This window comes from Phyllobates terribilis, unplaced genomic scaffold, assembly GCF_046119375.1.
Source record: "Phyllobates terribilis strain yellow unplaced genomic scaffold, ASM4611937v1 Scaffold_4__5_contigs__length_816908805, whole genome shotgun sequence".
Classification (NCBI taxonomy): Eukaryota; Metazoa; Chordata; class Amphibia; order Anura; family Dendrobatidae; genus Phyllobates; species Phyllobates terribilis.
In genome coordinates this window covers 810,240,942-810,253,254 of record NW_027362764.1, presented here as the reverse complement: position 1 = coordinate 810,253,254, position 12,313 = coordinate 810,240,942, and the positions used below count along the sequence as shown (strand labels likewise).

At 55.0% G+C, this 12,313-nt stretch overlaps 1 protein-coding gene across 3 annotated transcripts; it reads right to left on the bottom strand.

Moving 5' to 3' along the window:
• Positions 1–66: 66 nt before the first annotated feature.
• On the bottom strand, positions 67–11,947 carry CFAP20 (cilia and flagella associated protein 20). 3 transcript variants are annotated; one of them, XM_073676871.1, is made up of 6 exons: positions 11,694–11,947; positions 3,501–3,580; positions 3,104–3,215; positions 2,783–2,971; positions 2,552–2,662; positions 67–218 (listed from the first exon to the last, which is right to left on the bottom strand). In XM_073676871.1, the coding sequence occupies exons 1-6, from the start codon at positions 11,775–11,777 to the stop codon at positions 213–215; spliced, it is 582 nt and encodes a 193-aa protein (XP_073532972.1). In that variant the 5' UTR covers positions 11,778–11,947; the 3' UTR covers positions 67–212. The 3 variants fall into 3 exon arrangements, with proteins under 3 accessions (XP_073532972.1, XP_073532974.1, XP_073532973.1); XM_073676873.1 differs by having other exon boundaries at positions 67–215; XM_073676872.1 differs by lacking the exon at positions 67–218 and adding an exon at positions 1,970–1,994.
• Between the last annotated feature and the right edge of the window lie 366 nt (positions 11,948–12,313).

Sequence of the window (12,313 nt, the reverse complement as noted above, 5' to 3'; positions counted from 1 at the left end):
GGAAGTGTGACCCTCTCTGCACAGCACAGGGCGACCCTTCCCTCCCACGTGAGAACGAGACACATGAAGCGGCAAGATCAAATTTATTACAAAAACATCTGCGATTCTGAGTCTCTCAGCCCAAAACGTTTCATAATTTAGAAGTCGATGAAAAGTGGGAACTGCTCAACGTAGAAAACACTAAATCCTGGGAGAAGAAGAGCCGGTGCCAATCACTGCTGCAAGACAAGAGAAGGAAGATCAGTGCAAAGGAGGGGAGTGAGGGGTGGGGAAAGCAAGGCGGAGGAAGAGCCGGCGCCAATCACTGCTGCAAGACAAGAGAAGGAAGATCAGTGCAAAGGAGGGGAGTGAGGGGTGGGGAAAGCAAGGCGGAGGAAGAGCCAGCGCCAATCACTGCTGCAAGACAAGAGAAGGAAGATCAGTGCAAAGGAGGGGAGTGAGGGGTGGGAAAAGCAAGGCGGAGGAAGAGCCGGCGCCAATCACTGCTGCAAGACAAGAGAAGGAAGATCAGTGCAAAGGAGGGGAGTGAGGGGTGGGGAAAGCAAGGCGGAGGAAGAGCCGGCGCCAATCACTGCTGCAAGACAAGAGAAGGAAGATCAGTGCAAAGGAGGGGAGTGAGGGGTGGGGAAAGCAAGGCGGAGGAAGAGCCAGCGCCAATCACTGCTGCAAGACAAGAGAAGGAAGATCAGTGCAAAGGAGGGGAGTGAGGGGTGGGAAAAGCAAGGCGGAGGAAGAGCCGGCGCCAATCACTGCTGCAAGACAAGAGAAGGAAGATCAGTGCAAAGGAGGGGAGTGAGGGGTGGGGAAAGCAAGGCGGAGGAAGAGCCGGCGCCAATCACTGCTGCAAGACAAGAGAAGGAAGATCAGTGCAAAGGAGGGGAGTGAGGGGTGGGGAAAGCAAGGCGGAGGAAGAGCCAGCGCCAATCACTGCTGCAAGACAAGAGAAGGAAGATCAGTGCAAAGGAGGGGAGTGAGGGGTGGGGAAAGCAAGGCGGAGGGGCCCCGCGGAGGAAGAGCCAGCGCCAATCACTGCTGCAAGACAAGAGAAGGAAGATCAGTGCAAAGGAGGGGAGTGAGGGGTGGGGAAAGCAAGGCAGAGGGGCATGCGGAGGAAGAGCCAGCGCCAATCACTGCTGCAACACAAGAGAAGGAAAATCAGTGCAAAGGAGGGGAGTGAGGGGTGGGGAAAGCAAGGCGGAGGAAGAGCCAGCGCCAATCACTGCTGCAAGACAAGAGAAGGAAGATCAGTGCAAAGGAGGGGAGTGAGGGGTGGGGAAAGCAAGGCGGAGGGGCCTGCGGAGGAAGAGCCAGCGCCAATCACTGCTGCAACACAAGAGAAGGAAGATCAGTGCAAAGGAGGGGAGTGAGGGGTGGGGAAAGCAAGGCGGAGGGGCCCCGCGGAGGAAGAGCCAGCGCCAATCACTGCTGCAAGACAAGAGAAGGAAGATCAGTGCAAAGGAGGGGAGTGAGGGGTGGGGAAAGCAAGGCGGAGGGGCCCCGCGGAGGAAGAGCCAGCGCCAATCACTGCTGCAAGACAAGAGAAGGAAGATCAGTGCAAAGGAGGGGAGTGAGGGGTGGGGAAAGCAAGGCAGAGGGGCATGCGGAGGAAGAGCCAGCGCCAATCACTGCTGCAACACAAGAGAAGGAAGATCAGTGCAAAGGAGGGGAGTGAGGGGTGGGGAAAGCAAGCGCCAATCACTGCTGCAACACGAGAAGGAAGATCAGTGCAAAGGAGGGGAGTGAGGGGTGGGGAAAGCAAGGCGGAGGGGCCCCGCCATGGAAGAGCCAGCGCCAATCACTGCTGCAAGACAAGAGAAGGAAGATCAGTGCAAAGGAGGGGAGTGAGGGGTGGGGAAAGCAAGGCGGAGGGGCCTGCGGAGGAAGAGACGGCGCCAATCTCTGCTGCAAGGCAAGAGGACGATCAGGGCAAAGGAGGGGAGTGAGGGGTGGGGAAAGCAAGGCTGGGGCGGAGGAAGAGCCGGCGCCAATCACTGCTACGAGAAGGACGATCAGGGCAAAGGAGGGGAGTGAGGAGTGGGGAAAGCAAGGCTGGGGCGGAGGGGCCTGCGGGGGAAGAGCCGGCACTAGTGTTGAGTGAGTATGTTCTGTCTCGGGCTGAGTTCCGAGTATTTACAGCTGCTCGCTGATAAGGTTAAATCGCTCCCGTGTGCATGATTTGCAACTGTCTGACAGCTTTATTACATGTGAGGAATGTGTAAGAAATAGACATTCTTCACATGTAATAAAGCTGTCAAACAGTTGCAAATCATGCACACGGGAGTGATTCAACCATATCACCGAGCAGCTGTAAGTAGTCAGAGCTCGGCCCGAGCATACTCTCCGAAAGGGTTAATAGAACATACTCGCTCAACACTAGCCGGCACCAATCACTGCTGCAAGACCAGAGAAGGACGATCGGTGCAAATGAGGGATTGGGGTGGGGAAAGCAAGGCTGGGGAGGAGGGCAGGGCCAGGCACGCGGGAGAGTGGCTGCAAGGAAGAGGCCGGATGGGTGAGAGAGGGGCAGAAATACGAGTCTGGGTGCACTTACTTTCGCCTTGTTCTGTACGGGTAGGTACAGCTTGAACTCTGCAGGCAGTTCATCTTCAGAATACAGACGATCTGAGAAATAAACTCGTCGAATTCTGCAGTTTGCATGAATCTAAAACAAGAAGAAAAAGTGTCCCTGAGGTAGGGTGTCATCAGAAGGGGCGGTCGGGCGTGGGCCACTGGGGTGACCAGATGCAAGGTGGAGAATAGGGGGAGAGGATCAGAATCGAACCTGTACTCTGAGGGTCTCGATATAATTTGTGCCGTACGCCCTGCGGGTGAAGTCTGAGAGGTTAAACTGAATCTGGTTCCAGCCGTCGTCTAGTCTCATGGGCATGGTGCAGATGAACGGCTTCACCCGCGTGGTGCTCTGGTAGTTACTAGCACGAAACCTCCGCCGCACGTTCTTATCATCCAGCACCTGCATAAGACAAGACAGCCATAATACCCTGCAGGGGCCGCAGCACCCCCAACTGTCACCCTGAGGTGGGCGGAGACAGCTCCACATAACATGTCGCCCCACGTCAGCACGGACAGTACACTGGCGGCTCACCTGCACTTCAAAGGTGAAATATTTCTTGAGGTTCTTGATGATCATGACCAGGAAGGGCAGCTTGATGCCCAGGGTTTTCTTGGGGTCTGCCGGGCACGTTATGTATGTGGTGCTAAAAAAGGAAGATTGGAGCTTATCATATACAACATCTGGGGTACACCCTGGCATCAGGACACACGGACACCCCCAAACTGGAGAACCTCAGAAACCTTAAATCAGAGAACCAAGAGATGGAGAAACAAGGCCGCCTGAGACCAGGGACTGAAAATCCTCCCGATCTCCTCCAGTGACCCGTAGCAGCCCCCCAAAACCCACCACTCCTCCCATGACCCTCCAGACCCCAATCTGTGTGATGTGTAGAGCAGCACCTCCTGGGCGCCAGGCTGCAGACACTCACCTGACGTTGGTTCCCTCCACCTCCAGCACCAGAGACTGGATGTCGTTGTCCGTTATCCTCTTGATGTGACCGTTCCGCACCTACAGAAGAGGCGGAGTCAGGGGGAGGGTCTTACATGGACACACCCTCTGCTCAAAGACTACAAAGGACACTAGGCAATGCCGGCGTATCTATAGGGGTCATATACATCATTACACGGGGGGGACCACACTGTACATCTATAGGGGTCATATACATCATTACACGGGGGGGACCACACTGTACATCTATAGGGGTCATATACATCATTACACGGGGGAGACCACACTGCACATCTATAGGGGTCATATACATCATTACACGGGGGAGACCACACTGCACATCTATAGGGGTCATATACATCATTACACGGGGGAGACCACACTGCACATCTATAGGGGTCATATACATCATTACACGGGGGAGACCACACTGCACATCTATAGGGGTCATATACATCATTAAACGGGGAGACCACACTGCACATCTATAGGGGTCATATACATCATTACACGGGGGAGACCACACTGCACATCCATAGGGGTCATATACATCATTACACGGGGGAGACCACACTGCACATCTATAGGGGTCATATACATCATTACACGGGGGAGACCACACTGCACATCTATAGGGGTCATATACATCATTACACGGGGGAGACCACACTGCACATCTATAGGGGTCATATACATCATTACACGGGGGAGACCACACTGCACATCTATAGGGGTCATATACATCATTAAACGGGGAGACCACACTGCACATCTATAGGGGTCATATACATCATTACACGGGGGAGACCACACTGCACATCCATAGGGGTCATATACATCATTACACGGGGGAGACCACACTGCACATCCATAGGGGTCATATACATCATTACACGGGGGAGACCACACTGCACATCTATAGGGGTCATATACATCATTACACGGGGGAGACCACACTGCACATCTATAGGGGTCATATACATCATTACACGGGGGAGACCACACTGCACATCTATAGGGGTCATATATATCATTACACGGGGGAGACCACACTGCACATCTATAGGGGTCATATACATCATTAAACGGGGAGACCACATTGCACATCCATAGGGGTCATATACATCATTACGCGGGGGAGACCACACTGCACATCCATAGGGGTCATATACATCATTACGCGGGGGAGACCACACTGCACATCTATAGGAGTCATATACATCATTACGCGGGGGAGACCACACTGCACATCTATAGGAGTCATATACATCATTACGCGGGGGAGACCACACTGCACATCTATAGGAGTCATATACATCATTACGCGGGGGAGACCACACTGCACATCTATAGGAGTCATATACATCATTACACGGGGGAGACCACACTGCACATCTATAGGAGTCATATACATCATTACGCGGGGGAGACCACACTGCACATCTATAGGAGTCATATACATCATTACACGGGGGAGACCACACTGTACATCTATAGGGGTCATATACATCATTACACGGGGGGGACCACACTGTACATCTATAGGGGTCATATACATCATTACGCGGGGGAGACCACACTGCACATCTATAGGAGTCATATACATCATTACGCGGGGGAGACCACACTGCACATCTATAGGAGTCATATACATCATTACACGGGGGGGACCACACTGTACATCTATAGGGGTCATATACATCATTACACGGGGGGGACCACACTGTACATCTATAGGGGTCATATACATCATTACACGGGGGGGACCACACTGTACATCTATAGGGGTCATATACATCATTACACGGGGGAGACCACACTGCACATCTATAGGGGTCATATACATCATTACACGGGGGGGACCACACTACATCTATAGGGGTCATATACATCATTACACGGGGAGACCACACTGCACATCTATAGGGGTCATATACATCATTACACGGGGGGGACCACACCGTACATCTATAGGGGTCATATACATCGTTACACGGGGGAGACCACACCGCACATCTATAGGGGTCATATACATCGTTACACGGGGGAGACCACACCGCACATCTATAGGGGTCATATACATCGTTACGCGGGGGAGACCACACCGCACATCTATAGGGGTCATATACATCATTACGCGGGGGAGACCACACCGCACATCTATAGGGGTCATATACATCATTACGCGGGGGAGACCACACCGCACATCTATAGGGGTCATATACATCATTACGCGGGGGAGACCACACCGCACATCTATAGGGGTCATATACATCATTACGCGGGGGAGACCACACCGCACATCTATAGGGGTCATATACATCATTACGCGGGGGAGACCTCACCGCACATCTATAGGGGTCATATACATCTATAGGGGTCATATACATCATTACAAGGGGGAGACCGCACTGCACATCTATAGGGGTCATATACATCATTAGGTGGGGGAGACCTCACTGCACATCTATAGGGGTCATATACATCATTACACGGGAGGAGAGCACACTGCACATCTATAGGGGTCATATACATCATTAGGTGGGGGAGACCTCACTGCACATCTATAGGGGTCATATACATCATTACACGGGGGAGACCTCACTGCACATCTATAGGGGTCATATACATCATTACACGGGGGAGACCACACTGCACATCTATAGGGGTCATATACATCATTACACGGGGGAGACCACACTGCACATCTATAGGGGTCATATACATCATAACAAGGGGGAGGCCACACTGCACATCTATAGGGGTCATATACATCATTACACGGGGGAGGCCACACTGCACATCTATAGGGGTCATATACATCATTACACGGGGGAGACCACACTGCACATCTATAGGGGTCATATACATCATTACACGGGAGGAGAGCACACTGCACATCTATAGGGGTCATATACATCATTACACGGGGGAGACCACACTGCACATCTATAGGGGTCATATACATCATTACACGGGGTAGACCTCACTGCACATCTATAGGGGTCATATACATCATTACGCGGGGGAGACCACACTGCACATCTATAGGGGTCATATACATCATTACACGGGGAGACCACACTGTACATCTATAGGGGTCATATACATCATTAAACGGGGAGACCACATTGAACATCTATAGGGGTCATATACATCATTACGCGGGGGAGACTACACTGCACATCCATAGGGGTCATATACATCATTACGCGGGGGAGACCACACTGCACATCTATAGGGGTCATATACATCATTACGCGGGGAGACCACACTGCACATCTATAGGAGTCATATACATCATTACGCGGGGGAGACCACACTGCACATCTATAGGAGTCATATACATCATTACGCGGGGGGGACCACACTGCACATCTATAGGAGTCATATACATCATTACGCGGGGGGGACCACACTGCACATCTATAGGAGTCATATACATCATTACGCGGGGGAGACCACACTGCACATCTATAGGAGTCATATACATCATTACGCGGGGGAGACCACACTGCACATCTATAGGAGTCATATACATCATTACACGGGGGGGACCACACTGTACATCTATAGGGGTCATATACATCATTACACGGGGGGGACCACACTGTACATCTATAGGGGTCATATACATCATTACACGGGGGAGACCACACTGCACATCTATAGGGGTCATATACATCATTACACGGGGGAGGCCACACTGCACATCTATAGGGGTCATATACATCATTACACGGGGGAGACCACACTGCACATCTATAGGGGTCATATACATCATTACATGGGAGGAGAGCACACTGCACATCTATAGGGGTCATATACATCATTACACGGGGGAGACCACACTGCACATCTATAGGGGTCATATACATCATTACACGGGGTAGACCTCACTGCACATCTATAGGGGTCATATACATCATTACGCGGGGGAGACCACACTGCACATCTATAGGGGTCATATACATCATTACACGGGGAGACCACACTGTACATCTATAGGGGTCATATACATCATTACACGGGGAGACCACACTGCACATCTATAGGGGTCATATACATCATTACGCGGGGGAGACCTCACTGCACATCTATAGGGGTCAGATACATCATTACGCGGGGGAGACCTCACTGCACATCTATAGGGGTCAGATACATCATTACGCGGGGGAGACCTCACTGCACATCTATAGGGGTCATATACATCATTACACGGGGGAGACCACACTGCACATCTATAGGGGTCAGATACATCATTACGCGGGGGAGACCTCACTGCACATCTATAGGGGTCATATACATCATTACACGGGGAGACCACACTGCACATCTACAGGGGTCATACACATCATTACACGGGGGAGACCACACTGCACATCTACAGGGGTCATATACATCATTACAAGGGGGAGACCACACTGCACATCTATAGGGGTCATATACATCATTACAAGGGGGAGACCACACTGCACATCTATAGGGGTCATATACATCATTACAAGGGGGAGACCACACTGCACATCTATAGGGGTCATATACATCATTAGAAGGGGGAGGCCACACTGCACATCTATAGGGGTCATATACATCATTACAAGGGGGAGACCACATCTATAGGGGTCATATACATCATTACAAGGGGGAGACCACACTGCACATCTATAGGGGTCATATACATCATTACACGGGGGAGACCACACTGCACATCTATAGGGGTCATATACATCATTACGCGGGGGAGACCACACTGTACATCTATAGGGGTCATATACATCATTACGCGGTGGAGACCACACTGTACATCTATAGGGGTCATATACATCATTACACGGGGGAGACCACACTGCACATCTATAGGGGTCATATACATCATTACACGGGGGGACCACACTGCACATCTATAGGGGTCATATACATCATTACACGGGAGGAGACCACACTGCACATCTATAGGGGGTCATATACATCGTTACAAGAGGGAGACCACACTGCACGTCTATAGGGGTTATATACACCGTTACACGGGGGAGGCCACACTGCACATCTATAGGGGTCATATACATCATTACACGGGGGAGACCACACTGCACGTCTATAGGGGTCATATACATCATTACACGGTGGAGACCACACTGCACGTCTATAGGGGTTATATACATCATTCCACGCAGAGGGATCTATTCTATAGAGCCATTCCACGCAGAGGGATCTATTCTATAGAGCCATTCCACGCAGAGGGATCTATTCTATAGAGCCATTCCACGCAGAGGGATCTATTCTATAGAGCCATTCCGCGCAGAGGGATCTATTCTATAGTCATTACGCGCAGAGGGATCTATTCTATAGAGTCATTACGCGCAGAGGGATCTATTCTATAGAGTCATTACGCGCAGAGGGATCTATTCTATAGTCATTACGCGCAGAGGGATCTATTCTATAGTCATTACGCGCAGAGGGATCTATTCTATAGAGTCATTACGCGCAGAGGGATCTATTCTATAGAGTCATTACGCGCAGAGGGATCTATTCTATAGAGTCATTACGCGCAGAGGGATCTATTCTATAGAGTCATTACGCGCAGAGGGATCTATTCTATAGAGTCATTACGCGCAGAGGGATCTATTCTATAGAGTCATTACGCGCAGAGGGATCTATTCTATAGAGTCATTACGCGCAGAGGGATCTATTCTATAGAGTCATTACGCACAGAGGGATCTATTCTATAGAGTCATTACGCGCAGAGCGATCTATTCTATAGAGTCATTACGCGCAGAGCGATCTATTCTATAGAGTCATTACGCGCAGAGCGATCTATTCTATAGAGTCATTACGCGCAGAGCGTTCTATTCTATAGAGTCATTACGCGCAGAGCGATCTATTCTATAGAGTCATTACGCGCAGTGGGATCTATTATATAGAGTCATTACACGCAGAGCGGTCTATTATATAGAGTCATTACACGCAGAGGGGTCTATTATATAGAGTCATTACACGCAGAGGGATCTATTCTATAGTCATTACACACAGAGGGATCTATTCTATAGTCATTACACACAGAGGGATCTATTCTATAGAGTCATTACACACAGAGGGATCTATTCTATAGTCATTACACACAGAGGGATCTATTATATAGAGTCATTAGCACGCGCCGGACTCTCTGGAGGGGGGGGGGGGAGCACGCGCCGGAATCTCTGGAGGGGGGGGGGGGGGGGTAGAGCACGCGCCGGACTCTCTGGAGGGGGGGGGGGTAGAGCACGCGCCGGACTCTCTGGAGGGGGGGGGGGGTAGAGCACGCGCCGGACTCTCTGGAGGGGGGGGGGGGGTAGAGCACGCGCCGGACTCTCTGGAGGGGGGGAGAGCACGCGCCGGACTCTCTGGAGGGGGGGAGAGCACGCGCCGGACTCTCTGGAGGGGGGGAGAGCACGCGCCGGACTCTCTGGAGGGGGGAGAGCACGCGCCGGACTCTCTGGAGGGGGGGAGAGCACGCGCCGGACTCTCTGGAGGGGGGGAGAGCACGCGCCGGACTCTCTGGAGGAGGGGAGAGCACGCGCCGGACTCTCTGGAGGAGGGGAGAGCACGCGCCGGACTCTCTGGAGGGGGGGAGAGCACGCGCCAGACTCTCTGGAGGGGGGGGGGGAGAGCACGCGCCAGACTCTCTGGAGGGGGGGGGGAGGAGAGCACGCGCCAGACTCTCTGGAGGGGGGGAGAGCACGCGCCAGACTCTCTGGAGGGGGGAGAGCACGCGCCAGACTCTCTGGAGGGGGGGGGGGGAGAGCACGCGCCAGACTCTCTGGAGGGGGGGGGAGGAGAGCACGCGCCAGACTCTCTGGAGGGGGGGGAGCACGCGCCGGACTCTCTGGAGGGGGGGAGAGCACGCGCCGGACTCTCTGGAGGGGGGAGAGCACGCGCCGGACTCTCTGGAGGGGGGGAGAGCACGCGCCGGACTCTCTGGAGGGGGGAGAGCACGCGCCGGACTCTCTGGAGGGGGGGAGAGCACGCGCCAGACTCTCTGGAGGGGGGGAGAGCACGCGCCAGACTCTCTGGAGGGGGGGGGGGGAGAGCACGCGCCAGACTCTCTGGAGGGGGGGGGAGGAGAGCACGCGCCAGACTCTCTGGAGGGGGGGGAGCACGCGCCGGACTCTCTGGAGGGGGGGAGAGCACGCGCCGGACTCTCTGGAGGGGGGGAGAGCACGCGCCGGACTCTCTGGAGGGGGGGAGAGCACGCGCCGGACTCTCTGGAGGGGGGGAGAGCACGCGCCGGACTCTCTGGAGGGGGGGAGAGCACGCGCCGGACTCTCTGGAGGGGGGAGAGCACGCGCTGGACTCTCTGGAGGGGGGGAGAGCACGCGCCGGACTCTCTGGAGGGGGGGAGAGCACGCGCCGGACTCTCTGGAGGGGGGGAGAGCACGCGCCGGACTCTCTGGAGGGGGGGAGAGCACGCGCCGGACTCTCTGGAGGGGGGGAGAGCACGCGCCGGACTCTCTGGAGGGGGGGAGAGCACGCGCCGGACTCTCTGGAGGGGGGGAGAGCACGCGCCGGACTCTCTGGAGGGGGGAGAGCACGCGCCGGACTCTCTGGAGGGGGGGAGAGCACGCGCCGGACTCTCTGGAGGGGGGGAGAGCACGCGCCGGACTCTCTGGAGGGGGGGAGAGCACGCGCCGGACTCTCTGGAGGGGGGGAGAGCACGCGCCGGACTCTCTGGAGGGGGGGAGAGCACGCGCCGGACTCTCTGGAGGGGGGGAGAGCACGCGCCGGACTCTCTGGAGGGGGGGGGGGGAGAGCACGCGCCAGACTCTCTGGAGGGGGGGGGGAAGAGCACGCGCCAGACTCTCTGGAGGGGGGGAGAGCACGCGCCGGACTCTCTGGAGGGGGGGAGAGCACGCGCCGGACTCTCTGGAGGGGGGGAGAGCACGCGCCGGACTCTCTGGAGGGGGGGGGGGGGAGAGCAGGCGCCGGACTCTCTGGAGGGGGGGGAGGGCACGCGCCGGACTCTCTGGAGGGGGGGAGAGCACGCGCCGGACTCTCTGGAGGGGGGGAGAGCACGCGCCGGACTCTCTGGAGGGGGGGGAGAGCACGCGCCGGACTCTCTGGAGGGGGGAACGCACCGGACTCTCTGGGGGGGGAACGCACCGGACTCTCCTGTCACCAGGGGGCGCAGGCTCACCTTCTTGTCCCAGATCTGCAGGGGCTTGCTGCCGATGCTGTACAGGATGGACAGGAAGCCGGACTGGAAGGTGTTCTTGAACATGGTGCTGCCTCCGCTCTGCGCCTTCTCCTCCGCAGCAGCCGCGTTGCTATAACGTCACTAGGCCGCGGTTGCCGGGGTGACGCCTCCTCCGTCCCTTCCAGTAGCCATGACAGCAGGCCCCGCCCACCGCCGCGCTTGTGTTTATTAGTACACAGTTCCGTCTCTTGGAGACCCGCCTGAGTCAGCTGACCGGAAAAGGCGGGGCCAAGAATGTGAACGGCCGCCATGTTTGTTGCTGGCAGCTCCTGAGCTTGAGGAGGCGGAGGACGGAAAAGAAGGAGCAAGAGTGGCCGGTCATTACTGAGCCCGCAGTGCTAGTGTCTGCAGAGCGACCGACACCGAGGAACGAAGCCGGACCGAAGGGACCGACACCGCGTTACGAAGCCGGACCGGAGGGACCGACACCGAGAAACGAAGCCGGACCGGAGGAACGGACGCCGAGGAACGAAGCCGGACCGGAGGGACCGACACCGCGGAACGAAGCCGGACCGGAGGGACCGACACCGCGGAACGAAGCCGGACCGGAGGGACCGACA

Bases quoted from the DNA above. Each gene is read 5' to 3' on its own strand.
- CFAP20 (XM_073676871.1), bottom strand. From the start codon at position 11,777: ATGTTCAAGAACACCTTCCAGTCCGGCTTCCTGTCCATCCTGTACAGC. The intron at 2,972-3,103 runs GTGAGCCGCCAG...TGTCTTATGCAG, and splicing joins ATTTCACCTTTGAAGTGCAG to GTGCTGGATGATAAGAACGT. The intron at 2,663-2,782 runs GTTCGATTCTGA...TTCTTGTTTTAG, and splicing joins TCGAGACCCTCAGAGTACAG to ATTCATGCAAACTGCAGAAT.